Source organism: Falco biarmicus, chromosome 16 (genome assembly GCF_023638135.1).
Source record: "Falco biarmicus isolate bFalBia1 chromosome 16, bFalBia1.pri, whole genome shotgun sequence".
Lineage (NCBI taxonomy): Eukaryota > Metazoa > Chordata > Aves > Falconiformes > Falconidae > Falco > Falco biarmicus.
In genome coordinates, this window is record NC_079303.1 from 6326096 (window position 1) to 6344052 (window position 17957).

Consider the following 17957-nt stretch of genomic DNA (forward strand, 5'->3'; position numbering starts at 1 on the left):
GCAGAGTTTCAGGTTCCAGCTTCATCTGTATTTACATTCATCTGCGGGTCCTCCTCAGAGATCCTTCTGCCATCTTGCCTGCACTGCCTTTCATTTTTGTATATTAAAACAAATGCTCTGTCTCTCTTCCTCACCTCTCATCTGTTCACAGGGTAGGACCCTTCACCATTCGTGTAGGAGCTGGTCATCTTAGGGCTGATGCTGTGAATAGCTGAGCATCTTTTACTGTCACTTCCCAGACAGTGCTGGGGACAGTAGCCTAGATGCCCCTGTTAAAGAATAAAGAAAAGCAGAGATTAATCCTGACATGTCGGGTGCTCTGCAGTGTAGAAGCAAAGTTTGTTAATTAATATAGATTAAATCCGAACCCTGCTAATTTATTGCTCTGTATTTAAAATGGCTGTACAGGTGCTGGGTAGGTCGGAGAGTCTGATACAGCAGGGAAGAGGGAGCCTGCTGCGCTGGGCAGCGATGGGTTGGTGTGAAACACGCTCTGTGCCCTGCAGTTGTCCTGCCGCAGCTAGTGGCTGTGTGTGTATGGGAAAAGGGAGCATGAGCAAGGAGACACGCTCAGCTTTTGCTTTATTTTTGCATCACATCGTTCAAAACTAATGAGACCAGTTTCACGACATCTATGACAGCACTGAAAGTTACTTTCTTTTTTACAGTCTTTGGTGATCATATTCTTTTCTTGCCTTGAAAGAAACACTTAACACCCATAATTTCATTGCATTTTCAAACATTGCTGTTGCTTCACAGCATGTAACTCCACTACACAGAGCTCTGGATGGAAATGAATGCTACTGTGTCTAACTGTATAGGTGGGCATAAACAGTTGCCAAATGAAAAGTTGGCTAGGATGCAGCATAGTAATTTCTTGAGCAGTCTATTCATGTTGTATAAACAGATAGCATTAACCGACTTGTGAAAGAACTACAAGATAATTAAGGCATGTGGGGCTTACAGTAATAAGGCTCATGCGTTTCAGGATCTTGGTTTCCTGTTGCACCTGAAAAAAAAAAAATCAGCAAATACTGTAGCGAAGAAATGAGAAGTTAGTCTTGTACTGCTCCCAGATGAAACTTTCCCACAACTATTTTTACTATAAATAAGAAGTGAAAGAGTTCACAGCTAAATTTAACCCTTAGCTTAATTGCCTTCTGGGTTTTCTTAGGTGGAACAGACAGTGGAACTGTAGGAAGATTAAAGGAAACTGGATCAATAAGTTGCATGTATACTTTACAAAAAATGCATCACCTTTTAATTTCTAAGGATTATCAAGGGGAAAATCATTGCTAATTGGAATTCCCCTTTCCTTCCCATCCAGTGTCATGATTTTTGAAAGAAAGGAAGTGAATGTTACTTGTTGCGGAAGTTTTCAAGCAGAAGAGCTTACAGCTGCCAGAATTTTAACCAGAAATGTTGTCAACTTACTAGAGTGCATAGATAATTGCTTGCTCTGCTTTTAGATATATTCAGAGTTATCATTCTGGAAAATCCCTTTCAGTTTGACTTAATTTCACAATTTCTCTGAAGTTAAGCAACGGCAGTTAATATAGGCTGCAAGAGTTGAAGAACCACCCCAGGGTGCTTAAAACTGTGGGCTGCTGCTGATAGCTTCAGCTTTATTCCCCCTTTAAAGCCTGGGTGAGGGATGGGCAGCTTGGCTAAGCGGGCAGGCAAACCCTGTATTTCTGTTCTTGCAAATGAGCTTACAGTTGTGCTGAATGGGCCACAGAATTTGTATGCCCCTCTCCAGCTGCACATGGGATTTTTATTTTTGTTTAAACCTGTACTTGTGTCACATTTAGACCATAAAACATATTGTGGATGAGGGTTAAAAGTAGGATGTTTGGGCAAGGTCTCCAGTGATGTGTTCAGCTGCTGCGCCCAGGCAGGGACTAGCTATGGGTGTGCAGCAGCACGTGGGTTTCCCTTTGCCTCTGTTTTAGAGCTTTCCCTTGGGAATTCAAATGATAGAAAAAAACCTGTCCTGATTTAATGATTATATAAATGTGAGACACAGATTGTCAGGGAATTGTCCACAGTTGCAAAGCTAAAAATACTATCCCTGTTCTTTGCAGACCGTTGTTAACAGCAGTCGACAAGGTGATGCATTTCTCTATCAAGCTACTTGCAATACATTTTGATTTTTAAAGCAATCTTCAAACTGTAGCCAGTGAACCCATGAATCCTATGGCAATGTTAGTTTGAAATGCCTTTGAGAAATGCAGCTTGCCCAGCCTCATAGTGCTCGTGTTTCTGAAGCCTTACTTGGGAAGAAAGCGTATCTTGCTGGGGAAGATAATTAGCTGCTGAGGTCATTGTTTGCTTGAGCTCTGTTGATAGGGACAGCCCAGCCTGGCTTATAATGTCAACATAGTGTAAAATGTTTATCACCAGCTTTGTCATTTGCCTTATTTGTCAGGGAATCTCGATGAGAAAGAGAAGTTTTCTGGTGCTGCATAGTGAGTTGAAGGAGTTGCAAGATTTCCATAAAAAGGCAGAGTCCTTGCTTGGGTGAGCAGAGAGGTTCTGCCTTGGCAGCTGTAAGTTAGGCCTGACCTTTTCCAGAGAGAAAATACTGACCTGAATCCTTCCCTGCTGGGGCTGGGTGGGAGAAGTAAACCTCTCTACTTGCATCTTTCTGATCTAATTTTCTTGTCCAATGCTCATTGTTTTATGCTATAAAATGCTGAGAACGCAGAGGACAGGCAGTGAGAGCTTGTGGTACCCAGCGCAGCTGGGAGCGGGTGCGTGTGGCTGCGCTGTTTGTGCCATGGTGTGTTCATCCTCTTCCTCTCACAGCACCAGCAGCCTCACCGGTCCGGCTTTGCGCATCGTGTATAACCTGGGGCTGTTGGAGCAGCCTTCTAAACATGAGAACCCAAGTGGAAAAATAAAAACCATAGCTGTTGCTAAAGAGATTTTTGTTCTCAGGAGTAGTGGGAGCAGGGGAGCGTTGCTGCTTTCAGAAGACAGCGCCATGTATTTGTACTATGCGCAGGTACGCTTTTAACTGTTGGCTTTCTTCCTCCTTTCCAGGTTGTCGCTATTTGAACAGACCACACCATGCGTGAGTACAAGCTAGTGGTCCTTGGTTCAGGAGGTGTGGGGAAGTCCGCTTTGGTGAGTTTTGGGAAGCAGTTCTGAAACCCATACACAAGCTTCAAACTTGGCCTCTGTCGCTGCAGACGTTTATGAAATGCATTGGGATATGTTACTTCTAACGTGTAGTGACTTCCATGTAGCCACTGTTACGCTGCTGAAGTAGCTGTGCATGTCATGTTTTGGAGAAGCGTCAGGTGATTAGTCACTGTTACAATAGCCAGCATTTCATTTCTGCTTCCTGCATGGTGTAATATTATAAATGACTGAATGGCTATATCCAAGTATTAAAAGGCTAACCTACACTGGGACAGGGAGTGAAGCCTCACTGTGCACAGCAGTGAATCAGGGATGGTTGCAGCCTTACGTACCTTGAAGGCTGTGTGTTTTCCATCCTGGATAGAACCTGGATGAAAAGCCAGGACTGAAAGCACAGGGCAGAATGAGAAAGGCACCTCCAGCGTGTTGCAGAGCAGAGGGTTGAGCGGACTGATGACACTTTGCAATCCTTAAGTACTTGTGTTGTTTCTAGTAAGAGGTTTACATAGCAGAGTTGATAGTAAAGCATTGTAAGAGAGATTTCTGTCACATATTTATCACAGATCAGTCAAGCAGCTCACTCCAACAAGAAAGGCGAAGAACTGGTCAAGTGTAAAGTTATCTTAAAACAAGGAACAACACTGTGTTCCTTTTCACAGAAGATGATAATAGCTGACCAGCCGTTCATGTGGTAGACACTGCTTCTTACACCATTGTTTATTCTGCTGAAATGGGCTGTTCATAATCTTGGTAAATCACCTGCAGAATCCAGATGAACAGGAGGAAAGATTATTCAATTAGGTATCAAATTTGGTATACTTTTTCAGAGATCCTATCCTAATCTTCAAAAGATGTAGGTGTAAAATTTTTTTGATACGCTCTATTCTTCTCGAGCAATTTAAGCAATCTGTATTACTTTTTCCACCAGCATCCCCTTGATGGACTATATTCCCTTTGTTATATGACATTGAAAACCTCACTGTAAAATGGGGCACTTTAGTAATAATGCTGTACATAAAAATTACTCAGTATCTGAAATACTTTAATTTCCTTATTTGTGATGTGAAATCTTAGTCAGCATCCATCTCTGGCCTTTTTAAAAGCTGAAATGCAAATACTGAGTCTGGTAAACAAAAGTTAAATTCCTTTTGAAAATCTGGGTGCTAAGTAAGCATATATTGTAATTCATATGCAACATTGATCCATTATGTTTGTAACAGGACACAATAAGTGCCAGTTAGCAGCTAAGAGTGAATAATATTTAGCTTTCAAGATGACTGTCTACCTATTTCAAGCCTTAGCAAGGAAAGGTTGCAAGGTGGAATTTCAGATAATACAGAGGTCACTTTAAAATTTCTTTATTCAAACAGTATAAACTAAACTGCCTGACAAAGGGGCTGGTGTTCGTTTTCAGTTGTGTGTTTTCATTGAGAGTGTAGGTTACAAGATGGTGTTGTTTCCCTGCAAATCCTCCTTATTGTTCTAACTCTTCTGTGCTGATAGGATGCTGATTGTGCCTTTTGGTAAGGATGACGGGATAGCAGAAAAAACTTCACCGTTATTAAGGCACAGTTATTTTGTAACTTCTTTGTTTCCTGTGCAGTAGTTTTCTCCTGATTTCTGAGGGTAAAAATTTTCGGGAGTGTCAGTGGGTAGACAGTATTACCAAGAGTATCCAGTTGTGCATCGTTCTTATGTAGAGCTGGAAACTGAAGTTGGGATGCACAACCCCCAAACAAAGGGAAAGTTATAAAAGTCTTGGATCCATGCATAACCTGAAAACAACCCCAGATTTGTATCTTCTCCCTGGGCCTCTCTTTCCACCTATACTCTGAAATACATCAGAGATCAAGAGTATTACGTAGTAACATAGGTTATGAATGAAGCTGAATATTGTCGTAGTTATGCTTGTGTGTAAGTGATGTCTGTGTGAACACACAAGCACCCGCTGAGATAACAAAAGTTAGAACAGCGATTTATTGGAAATAAAACAACTTGAAAAGAGAATGCGTGGGTTCAGTTAATTTTCTTTCAGAGCAATACTGTGTTTGTGGATATGAAATAAGACTCTTGAGTGTTACTGTAGAAAGTTGAAATGTCGTGAGTGGTTTGTCAGAGTCCCACAGTGAAGGCTGGTGCGCAAACACAGTTCCCAGAATAGAGTGGTACAGATGTGACAGACTTCAGTGCTCGAATGTTAGCCTCCTGGCAAATAGAAACCTTCTTTGGATCCTCTTCGATTAGCAGCTCTGCTGAGAATCCTAAAATGTCATCTGTAACCTACAATTATTATTATTGGTTTCCATTGCTGGTATAACACTAACCCACGTTAACAGTGGTATCTTAAGATGATGATTTTGCTGAGATCTGTTATCTGAAAGGCAGGCTGGGACAACCATTCAGTGTGACAAGAAAATATTGGAGAAGCAAAGGCTTTGATTGTTAGAGTGTGAAAGAGGTTTAGTGATACAGGATGATTTTTAAATGAGGTAGTGCTAGAAATCTTTTCTTCTTATGATAAAAGAAAGCAAACTGAAGAACTGCTCAGTTTCCAGCATACAGCAAGATGTTCTATGTGTATCTGGCATATGCCACTCAAAAAGCTTGCAAGTACTTGCGTGACAAGTGTGAATGCTCTTGTAGAAAAGTCTCAGCCTTCCGTCCAGATAAAATACAGCTTCTCAAAACAGGTAGCAACTTTGCAGGATTTGTATTTAAAAACTTGTGGGAAATTCAGTTGGCAAAAGGTAGTGGGTGCGTTTGTTGATTTTTAAAGAGACAAAATTAAGTGCTGGGATCTTGGCGCTTAATTTTACAAACACACACCACCTTGTTTTACCAACATCAGCGCAACCTCTGGACACTCCTGTGCTGCAGTACTGTTATTACAGGTTATTGTAGGTAAGAGCGTGGGGACGCGGGGCAAAAAGAAACGGCAAGCTCTGCCGTGCAGAGGACCAGTAAAGCTGCGGACTGACAGGAGCCAAAGCAGGCCACGCACAGAGCCTGCATGTCCAGAGACGGGCCACGTCCGAATGACAGCTGGGTGGAATGTTTGGAGTAGATTTGCTTTCAATAATTATATAGAAGAAAGGCTTCCTCTTTGAAATGAATGATGCCTCTTCCTTTAGTGGTTCAATACAAATTGAGTGTCTGGAGACACTCCAGGTTTAACTTGCTGCTCTGAAATATGTCTGTGCTCAGGGCATGTAATTCAGGGTAGCTCCACTGTAACTCTACTATGATTTGAGTTGAAATGTGGATTTTCCATACCGTACTTTTCCACACTGTACAGATTGCCAGATCTTCTGATTAAATTTCAAGTCTTCCATATTTGGTGTTTTTTAGTCTTCTAAAGTCAATGTGAAGTAAAGACATTTTTGAGGATATAATCTTCTATGAAAGAAGCAAGCAAGCAAATGTTTACATTTCAAAAAAGTTTGGAAAAAAAGCCTGAATAAAGCGGTTCTTAAAACAAGAGAATGTATGCAAACTTTTAATTTTAAAAATTGAAAATTTGTGTGGTTTTTTGTGCTCTGTTGAGTTTTAACAGCAGTGTTGAGTAGTTTTTGTGGTGTTACTTTTTCATGAATTGCTTTTTGGTAAATGTTACTGGTCCTGTTCAGTTCACTTAACTTTTTTATTCTTTCTCCTCAGACTGTACAGTTTGTTCAGGGAATTTTTGTTGAAAAATATGACCCAACAATAGAAGATTCATACAGAAAGGTAAAATAACATCATTTTTATTTCTTTCAAGTCTCAGAGAGCTCGCTTCTTTTTAATAGTGCAACAAAAGCTTATCGGAATGAGAAGGGATCTTTTCTGAGAAAATGTAATGGCTGCATAAAAGCGGAGCAGGAAAGCGATGAGTAGAAAAGCATCAGTCTTGGAAATGGTTTCATGCAGATAAGTACTCTGTAAAGCCAAAGGGAGCTTGCTAGCTTAGGGCATCAGAATGCAATCAGACAAATTGTATCGGCTACTATAAAGCTTTATTACCAGGGAATGACAAATTTTGCTGTTAATTGGGGTGCTCCCTAACTTAGCTCTGTTTAACAGGAGGATTAAACCTGTGTTACTCCATACATCCAAGAGCTTTCACTTTAAATCTCCGGTGACTCAAGTTGAGGCGGTTTGAGGCTGCAGCTCTCCACTCTTTGCCTGTTTCTTCATTAGAGGTTACTACACCTGCCCAGAGATCAGTCTGGTGTGTGTTCCTGAACCATCACCAATTTCCACTTGTACTGGGATATGAGCTGTGGTGGTTGGCAGGTGAATGTACTGCCTGTCCTCCTGCCAGTGCTTCTGCTTGATGCCTGGGGATAGAAACAGCTCAACCAAACTAGGGTCAGACTGTTACTCAGATCTGTTTGCTGTAATTTGACATATAATTATTACTTCAAAACATAAAAGATACCCGTATTTGCTACATGTGTGCTACCTGTAGGAGTTGTTATAGAGGATACATACACCATTCATCACAGAGGTTATATTACTGTAGCGTAGCAGTTGCCTTTTGTTGTTTTCTTTTAGGAATGGCTAATTTGCCATGTAGTATAAATGCATTCTGCTTGGTTTGAAGGCATATAGAATCCTTTACAGCTGTTTTAGATGCAGGCTTGTAATTGCTGAGCAAAAGTCCTTGTCAGGATCCCTGATGCTGCCATGTTACGTAATTCTACCAACAGAGCCGCTTTCTTCACTCGATTGATGTCAAGTAATCCATTGTTTTACAGATTAGCATAAATGTTACCATAATTAAAGGCACCAAAACATAAAACAAAATCCTGTAGCATTTGTGCCTGTGATAATTAAATGTAAATTGTGTGATGAATTCTGCTTTTAAATTTATTTGACTTTCCCGGAATTACCGTTGTTGGATCTGAGACATTTCTCAGTGAGTGGAAGACTTGCTAAGCCTAACTGTGAGGATTACTAAATATTTTACTTTTTCTTTTTCCTTACTCCCTTCTCCCCCAGCAGCAAAAAGAAATTGAAGTTTAAGGTCCTTGGATTTGTAAGGGTGGTTGTTATCTCACTTATGTTGAGATGTTTACAATGAGCTGCTCATTTAAGCCTTTGTAATCAGCAGAGTCCCTGAGCTGACCCAAATGCCTGGCTTGGGGCATAATTAATCCTCTAATAGTGGTGCTTCTCTTAGTGTTGGTGAAGTGCAGCTGGGCAGCTTGCTTACAGAGCTCTTTGCGACAGAAGTAAAAATTAAGCTGAGATTCCTCTTGCCTGTCCCATTTCAGACATTTTAGTTTTAATTGTGTTTGTCTGTTCTCTTTTTTTTTTTTTTTCCCCAGCAAGTGGAAGTAGACTGTCAACAGTGTATGCTTGAAATCCTCGATACAGCAGGGACAGTAAGTATAATTTCTTTTTCTAATTGGTATGGGGTTTCTTTGTTAAGAATGAGATGATGAGATGTTAAGATTACAACTTAGACTAGAACAGTAATCCGGCCCAAGCAAAACCAATAGATCAGCTGCAGTAATTTAAACGGGATGCTTTTGTTAAGCAAACCAAAACCCAGCGTGGTGAATGAGCCTTCTGCAGCCCTGCCAGCAGCGTTGTGAACCTGTTGCCAGCTGGTGCCCCAGTGTTGGGACACAAAGGTTGGTGCGTGCTGTGCCACTCACCTCTGCTCTGCCATCCACCGTCGTCGCGCTATCAGCATACTGATACGGGATAATTTTACGTGTGAAGTCTGCAGGTGGCCAGAGCACACAGACACAGACTGAAGCTGCTTCCAGGCAGTGCATAGGGAGTGCCTCACAGCAGGTCGCCTCAGCGTACGTGGAGAGGATTGCACCAGTAAAGATTTTGTACCTGCCAAGGAATACTCCTTTACCCAGGCGGCACCTTCCTGGCGCTGCCGTTGCAGCTTTGGGAGGCCCATGTCATCCTTCCAGCCTGGGAGCAGCCGGGGCTACGCCGCGGCGCCCTTTGCCGTGCCAGTGTCGCCTACTGCCACACCAGTGTCACCGACAGCCACACACAGGCCTGTCACTAAGTAAACAGACCTTGTAATGGTTGAGTGCACATCACAAGGGGAGGACACGCTCCCTAACAGTTAGTTTTATTTAGAAAGCTTTGAAAACTATCAACAGCAATGTGAAGGCGTGGAAGCAGAAATCATTGTTACACAGTTCTGGTAAAGCTTCCTTTCAAAGGCTTGGACAAAGGCAGCTCTGATCTGGTACAGATTTTCCAGCCTGCTCTTGCATTTCATTGCATTGAACCTTTAAGCCACTTTCATGCTAGAGATGACTACTGTACAATTGCATATGTTCAGAGGTGGTCAGGCAGTGCCTTCCCACGCAGTCGTGCTCACAGTAAATCGTGAGTGTGGGACACCTAGGCCTGTTTCAATGTGGTGTTAGAGGAGGAACTGAATTTCCAGTCCATATCTGTTGTCTGGGGAATTGTTGCGATGGCAGACTCGTGCTTAACACCATATCAGAAAATAAATGGAAGATCACTACAAAATATGTCAACCAAATCTTAATACCTTGTATTATATTTGGGGCATACAACAGTCTGTCTGCAGATACATTTTCATTGCTCTTCTTGATCTTTTTCCCATTTTTTCAAGAAGTCTTTTTCTCGGGGGGGGGGGGGGGGAACAAAGCGAAAGAGATGTGTTAGTGCTTTTATTAAATTTGCATGCATCAGTAGATTTCTGTAAGGAGTAAAAATATAAATGCATGCTGTACGGTGATTTATTTTTTTGTCCATTACAGTAAAAGTGTTTCTTTGTAAATGTTCGTTAGCTGCATTCACTAGCTAATTATTTAAAAAAAATATTTGATTCCAGGAGCAATTTACAGCAATGAGAGATCTCTATATGAAGAATGGCCAGGGGTTTGCACTAGTATATTCTATAACAGCACAGTCCACATTTAACGACTTACAGGACCTGCGGGAACAGATTTTACGGGTTAAGGACACTGAAGATGTAAGTAGACTATTTTTTTCTTCTGCAAATGGTTAAAATGTGTCTGTAAGTAAACATCCAGGAGTTTGTGAGCAACATTTCTATGAATATTCTTTGCTTGTATAGCAGAGTTTAGCGTCGAAGGAAGTTTCATTAGCATTGTTTGTTATTTTCAGTGGTGGTGTTTGAGGTCCAACACCTGCTGAGGGGCATAGTGAAAGCAGATCTTCACGTGTGCTGGGAGCTGTAACAGTCTTTGGAAATGGTGGGAGCTGATTGAAAACATTTAGTTTCTGCCCCGCTCCTTTTAACTCCAGTATTTGCTTTTTCTTCTTTAACTGTGCTTTAGTGGTACTTGATTTCCCTCAAAGTTAAGGAAAAATAACAGTCGAACTCGCCAGTAATTATGTTCTTAGTAGGTGTGCAGCTCTCTTAAAGGAGACTCTAGCATTGCTTTTCCCGAATGTACGAAGCAGAAGTTGAAGTCCAAAGCCATGGCGTCTCCTGAAGGTCAGCTGGGAGGGCTCTCCAGCTGGAGCGGGGCGGTGTTGTACGCTGCGCCCTCTGTGCCCTTCACAGGCGTACGGGTCGTAATCCAGGTTGATGAACTTGAACTGCAAATAGAAAGGACACATTCAGCTTATTGGCCAAACTGTGCTTTGTAATTTAATTGTAATTAGTATTAACAGCCTTTTTTTTTAAAAAAAATCACTGAATGTTCCTTTATTTTCATTCCTCTGTGCAAGAATGCTGGTAAGGAGGGATGGGAGCCTGTTTGGTCGCCTCCGCTCCAGTAACTGAAGCGGTTTGTTAGACCCCAAGCCCTGGGTCTTGTCGCGTGAAGTAGAGATGCCCTTACTGCAGCTGTGCGGAGTCTCTTGGTTTGTGAGCTCCACCCAAATCCGTCAGAACCAAAACTTCTACAGGATTTTAGGTTATCCTGTGAAAATGTGCTTATCCCTTTCTGAAGGACAGGAGGATGCTTCAGGGTCTGTTGCTCCTGTGACATGCACATGTGAGCAGGGAGGGTTCAGCTTCGCACTGCGGCGTGCCCGTCCCTGTGAACGGTGATGGCACTCTGCAGGCCACCCTCAGTCTGAGGCTTTTAAATTCTCAACAGATCTCTTCGTTCATTCTGTCATACAAAATCTGTAACCCTAAGGAGACCACACAGTTAATGAATTAAATCATTAAGAGACTCTGAAAGAGCCTTGGCTAGTGATGCAAGGTCATAATTTTAGTTGTTTAAAACCCTTTTAAAATAAGGAAAAATTACATTAAGATAGTTTGCATTCAGTCCTGTTTGACAGAAGAAAACAGAAAACTATTTACCATGTTTCCAGTTCAGGCCCCAGCTCCCACAGGGGACTCCTTGGTGGGTTTTTAATTTCTAAACATGTGATGTAGGTGAGATTGCAGGTGGCTTTTGCTGTGGTAGCCATGTGGCTGGTTGGACATGAGTGGGAACTCTTGCTGTGTAGGCTTCCTCCAAAGGAAGCTGAATTTTTATTTTTTTTTTTAAATTTTTTTTTTGCCTAACAGCTGGTAATGTAGTCAGGGGTTTGCCCTGAGGAGTGTGAAAAAGATTGTCTGGTTTTTTCCACTGACAGTTTAAATGTAGCCACTTCGATGCCGATTGCTTTTGGGTTGTGTCAGCTGCCGTGCGGCTCCGGAGCGGAGCGGTGGAAGCAGCAGCCTCTTGCTCGCAGCCCTTCTCTCCGTCCGGCGCTGGGGCAGCGGTGGTGAGAGGCAAACAGGGCTGGCACATGTATTTAGGCCAAATCCTAAATAAGCAGTGTGCATTGTATTTCAGTGGCCATTCAGGAAGGTGCAGTTTGAGCAGTGTGTGGTGACGGGCGCAGCCCGCAGCTCAGCTGTTCGGCGGCCGAGGGCAACCGCTCGGGCTGCTTTGTTCTCCTGGATCTTCATTGTCCCGTATCCCGATTACCTTGTTTTGAATGGCTTTGGTTCCCTCCTTGGTTTAACAAGCACAACTTCTATTTATGCAAAACTGATTTTCATTTAGGTAGGGATTATGCTTGCATAAATCCCTGGTAACGCGAGTCCTTTATTAGCCTCTCGCTCAGAGCCCAGCGCTTCGCTCAGCTGCACTCGCTGGAGGGGAATTTGCACTGTAAGCTGGTCAAGTTCGTCGGACAATAGAGACTGTTGCTTTCATTTTTACTTCAGTGATTTGATTTAATTATTAAAATTCACGTATTTATTTTGTTAGGGAGATGTTACTTGTTGAATCCAAGCTTGAGAACCTTTTGAACGTTGGAGCAGTGTTCTGCTGAGTTAGGAAAATGCACTCCTCCCTGTATTTACTCGCAGAACTTGTCTTTTTAAATCCCAGTATTTAAGCCATTAAATTATCTATGTCTAACAAAGTTTAAATTTCAGTCTTCTACATGAAATAGTAAATGATCCAAAGCTAGTTGTTCATCAAACTCTGGGTTTGGGTCCATGGTGAACAGTTAACCTTCTGAAATAACCCGATGCAGGTTTTCATGTCTTCCAAAGGTGCAGTGTTTACCCAACTAAGTATCACCCTTTTTCCCTATTGTTTCACATCTTTTATTGCTGAACATGTTGAAAACACATTTTCATGTTTTGGTGTGAGATAATTTCTCTTGACTGTCTAGAAAATTGTAAAGAATGGGATTAAGCTGATACAGTTGTTAATACCCTGTCAGTCTCTAATGCGAAATAAGCTTTTATTTGGATTTGCCTCATCTGTATTGTGACTCCAGGTTTCTGACGTAATAAGTAAAACTTCTCAAAAATAAATATGTGATCACTTTCTAATCAGTGTGGCTGTGAGTTTTAAATACAGAAAATAATCTTGAGTGTAGTTGAATCGGGAAGAGACTACAAATACTAACATTGAAGTAGATAAAAAATGTACAGTGTGTTGTAAATTACCAAAGGAAGTGGATAATGATGTATTTTCCAGCTGGAAAGTACTCATTTTCTGTTCAAAGAATTAAATGTTTCAGGAAATGGAGCAGGGTGCACGCCCATTATCAGCAGTTCTTTAGGTATTTTTTTCTACTTTTACACAGTGTAAGGGAAACAGGATGCTGTGCTGCTGTGTGCACGCAGTGTGCTGCAGCGCGTCCTGCAGACCTTGCTGTGGGCTCGCCTTTCAGAATCCACCTGAGCCCTGGCTGTCTTGCCCCTTGCGATCTAAGAGATGCAGGTGGTAAAAGCAAACTTCAGACTGATAAGTAACCCGCAATTCTCAGGCGTAGACAGTCCTGAACTGTGTGTCTGTCTCCAAACTGGCTGTGAAAACGCGTGGGCTGGAGCTGGGGCGCGGTGTCAGGCTGGGGAGGGGTCCTGCAGGAGGGGCTGCACTGCGATCTCATCACCGTGTAGGTATGGAAATGGCACCGGCGGGTGGGTAGTTTGGGTTGTTACAGAGAGATTTTTTGTGTGTGTTTTGAGTGGGGTTTCTTTTTGCTTGTTTAAGGTCTTTTCTACCCATTTGTGACCTCTTGGTGAGCTACAGTTTTGGTAGAGACTGCCTGAGAAGCAGAGAAGGCCTTCTGAGATTATATATCAGGCCTTAATTTCTAAGATGTCTTAGTACTAGTTTTAATCTTTTTGCCCTATTTCTTTCTGCTGAAAGAGTTTTAACTCAATATCTAAACGTAACTGATGAGAGCAAGTCTCCTACTGCTTACACTCACCAGTGCCTACCCTGATACTTTGAGACAAATGGATTTATAACTTAATGAGTGCAGATTGTACTTGGCGCTCCGCACTGCACCAAGCAAATACAATCACTGCCCCTGTGAGAAACCGGCGAGCTATGGCTGAGCAAGAGCCCTGTCCTTTCTGTTGCCCCTTGTGCCATTTGTGGCAGGGCTGTCAGCCAAGGACCCCTCCTTTCTGCGCAGCCTGATGCAAACACGTTGGTAATAAGCATTTACCGCAGCCAAGGTCGTTTTCCTACGGTATTAAATTTCTCTGCTTTTCTGTAGGAAATGTCACAAGGAAAATGGTTTCCCCAAGGCACTTTCTTTCTCATGAAGGAGCGAGAAGGTGACTTGCCCAGACACTTTAGAAGGCCAGCGGCTTAAGGAGAAGGGCAGGTGCCCTTTCATCATTGTCTTGGACAAATGATTTGCCTGTGTTTGCCCCATGGGTGTAGGATGAATCTGTTGAACATGTATCAAATGTTTGTTTTAATATTGCATGAGGTTAGTTATTGGAAGCGATGTGCTTTCAGGAGCTGAGCTGCTAGGTGGTCACTAGCTGGAAATTTTAATTACTCGAAGCTGGCAAATACCAAGCACAGCGTTTGTGGCTTTTGTACTGAACATCCTCTTTTCTGTGTGCATGCAAAACATGTCAGTAGTGCGATATTGTGTTGAACTGAGAAAGGCAGGTCATCCTGTGCACAGGGCTGTGGGAGTGCTTGGCTGCACAGGACTGTTCCTTTTTATTCCGTGTCCAGGGAAGTGCTTTTCGAAGGTGTTTCCATTTCTTGCTGTGTGGCTTGACAACAGGTTGACAAGACAGGTCAGAGGGGCTGAAATGTATAATGTGTGTCTTAAAACACGTGCTGTATGTTCAGTTGCCTGAAATAGATGAAGTCGGCAGGCAGTTGAGCCTACTGTCCTGTGAAGGTCCTGAAATGCATTTCAGTTGGAAATGAAGTTTTTTACTAGAATGGTGTTGGATATAGAGACCAGAAAATAAATCTTTACTAACTTTAGATTATGCTGACAAATTGCCATTTGGTTTTACGGTGTCCTCCATGTGTTTAATTTTTGTGAACCAGGGTGTCTGTAGTATGGACTTTCTTCCACCCTTTCCCAGCAGTCTGTCGGCTCTGCTGACCTTCTGATTTTCATTGGGTTTCATACTGTCTGTATTTTCCTCCCTCCTCATGTGCCTTTGGAAGCCATAGTATTACAGTCCATGTTGTACATTAACTTGCTGATGCATCTCTTGTCCTTGCTTGTCTCCTCTTCAGGTTCCAATGATTCTGGTTGGCAATAAATGTGACCTGGAGGAAGAGCGTGTAGTCGGCAAAGAACAGGGTCAAAACTTAGCAAGACAGTGGTGTAACTGTGCCTTTCTAGAATCGTCTGCAAAGTCCAAAATCAACGTTAATGAGGTAACTATGAACTGTTCCCTTGTCTTTCCTACTTCAGCATGAATGCTGCATTAATCCAGCATGTGGTCCTTCATATATCTCTTGATCGGGAAGATTCAGGATGATTCTGAAATCTCAGCCTGAGAAAGTCTTGCAACGCAGGGTGTTAGCTACTGGTTTCTGTTTGTTTTAAGGGGATCTGCTCCTTTCTCTCTGTAAGGGTGGGTGACTTCTGCAGATAAGTGCTTTCTATAGCCTATGTCAAGAGGGTGTGAATAGCAGAGGGTCCTGAGTAAGCCCAGTTAACTAGATGACTCTCAGATAAACTTTATCTGGAAAGTGTACCTTTTCAAGATAGCTGCTGCTGCTATGTAGAAGGTGGATTATGCCCCATTGTATTACTTGTCGTGCTGTGTAGTGCTGGCTGTTTCTGAAGTATTTGCCTTTCACATTCCCGGTACATCTGGCTGCTCAAGCAGAGATCCCATCACGGTCGCCTCTGTTAAGCCACTAACATACTAGACCGTGTCCAGACATATACCTGTTTAAGCAGTTTCCCGTGTTTAAGTGAGAAATGCCTTTGCCATCGGTGTGCCTCCTACTGCTACCTGAGGTAGAGTAGTTCTGCTGAGGGAGCTCTGCTTGACATCAGGCACCAAGTTTTTATTCTCTGCTGTGAATTATCTGACTGTGACAGAGGCCAGGTTTCCAGGCACAAAAGCTAAGGTGACCCCATTGAGCATAGCTGGTTTGGTGCCAGGAGATAACTGGGACCGTTTAGGAGGCTGTGTGATAAGCAGGAGCAGTCGGATCTTGGACTGGACCCAGCGTTAAGTTGGCAGCAAGCGGGACATGTGCAGCACTGCAGCTACCCTGTTGAAAGGGAAGGGAGCTCGGGGCTGCATGAATTGCAGCTCCTGTGGCTGGGATTAGCCTAGCTGTAGTGTGCACTAATCTAACCCGGTAAATATAGCTCGCTGAGCTAGACTCCTGCCAGAAGGGATTTTTGTGCATGTGTGTGTGTCTGAGCTGTAGTAAAACCATGACTGTTAATGAAGAAACTAGCGGCTCCGTCATTGAACAGATCACCGTGGAGTATAACAAGTTCTGGTTTTATTTGTATTTCCACAGTTTGTGCCAGATACTGACCTCTCGTTAGCCAGAGGTGCCTTAAAGCTGTCCCCAGAGCTGTGTGGGAAAGGGGATTGTCCCACGGGCAGAACACTGAGCTGTCCTGGGGCGAAAGCACGCCCATGGTTTACATACAGTCAGCCCTAACATGTGAATCCTGCGTCTCCGTATTTCCCTGTCACGTCTACTGCCTCCAGTGACACTCAGATCATAGAGAAGAAAATTATCTGGAAGATCAGTTGCTGGTTTTAGTGTGATCTTAATTTTCTAGGTTTATGCCAATTTATATTGTCTAGTTATGAAAAGATGAGGATATCAGAGAAGAAGCACTGTGAATCGAGCACCTTACTCTACTGGTTATTTGTTCTGCTGGCTCTTGGACTGAGGAAACATTTGCATTTTTCTAGGTTTTGGTTTTGCTTTTTCACTACTTTTAGACTTCCTAACTTGCTTAAAATCTGGGCTAAAGGGAGATAAATTTCTGCACGCGTTTGCTGGAAGTGAGACAAGCCTTTCATCCAGATAGTAAGTTTTTAATACAGTGTCAATCTCTGTAGCAGCACTTCAGGTGTCCTTCTGGTGGTCTGTGTGATGCTCTTGCACCACGCTGACTTTCCTTAGAGACAGTGGCATTCCTCAAACCTTGTTGCAGACTTCTGTACTTACAGTCAGTACTAGCACTTAAGTGCTCTAACTCTAAATTTTTTTTTTTTTTTTGAGGGATCTTTTCCCCTACCTTAGCCCTGAGAAGGTTAGAGGGGACTGCCTCAAAACATTCAGGGATCTCATTTGCCAGAGCAGAGATGGTTGGTGCCTCCAGAAATTCTGACGACTCCTGCACATCATGATCACGCTCAGATTATCCTGGCTCTTGTTTGTAGAGGCTTAAATACTGAAAGCTGGTTTGCATCAGCATAGGAGATGCCACTTATTAATTGGTTTATCCTACAGAAACTTTTCCTTTGTATCTCATCTGTACACTTTTGAACATTTTGGCTGTGTCCTCTTGCGAGTACAGACTGCTACTTTTGCTGGAATCTTACAGTAGAAGACAGTAGCATATTACAAAATATTTTCCATGAGAACTTGATAAAGCCACTTGTCACGTTCATTTATTTGCAACTGTTTAACTGTGTAGGGGTGCTTTTTCATGTAGGTAGTAGCTGGAAAATCTTAAACTACCAGTTGCTGCAATTTGTTATAAACTGTTTCTTAATCTTCTGAATTTCCTTGGAATCAACAAGAATTTGTGAGCTGTCAGCCACTCCAGGAAGGAAGAAAGTAAACAAGGACAAGGGTGGAGCCTTCTGGAGGTTTAAATATTTCTCCTCAATACTGCGACCCAGCTCCAAGCATTTTTGCAAAGCTCATTTTGCTATAAATGGGTTGAGTATTGCTGGGGAAACAACTCACAGCAAAAGCGTTCACAAGAAACTTGTATCTGCAGCTGAAAGAGGCCCCTGTAATCGTCCCCGTCTGGAAATGTCTGAGTTCAGGGCAGATGTTTTGCTTCTACTTGCTAGTTTTATTAATAAACTCAAAAGATTAGACCAGGCAAAAAGGTGAAGTGATTAACAGCTCAAATCTGTTTGGCAAAGGGGGAAATTATCACGACATCCTATGCAGCGG

At 42.6% G+C, this 17957-nt stretch overlaps 1 protein-coding gene across 3 annotated transcripts in view; it reads left to right on the forward strand.

Moving 5' to 3' along the window:
- RAP1A (RAP1A, member of RAS oncogene family) overlaps nucleotides 1–17957 on the forward strand; it is a 42444-nt gene that overhangs the window by 20992 nt on the left and 3495 nt on the right. For all 3 annotated transcript variants that reach the window (XM_056361280.1, XM_056361278.1, XM_056361279.1), the window contains exons 3-7: nucleotides 3046–3129; nucleotides 6805–6873; nucleotides 8457–8513; nucleotides 9968–10108; nucleotides 15075–15218. In XM_056361280.1, coding sequence (XP_056217255.1) covers nucleotides 3073–3129; nucleotides 6805–6873; nucleotides 8457–8513; nucleotides 9968–10108; nucleotides 15075–15218 — 468 coding nt within the window. In that variant the 5' untranslated portion in view covers nucleotides 3046–3072. The remainder of the gene's footprint in view (nucleotides 1–3045; nucleotides 3130–6804; nucleotides 6874–8456; nucleotides 8514–9967; nucleotides 10109–15074; nucleotides 15219–17957) is intronic.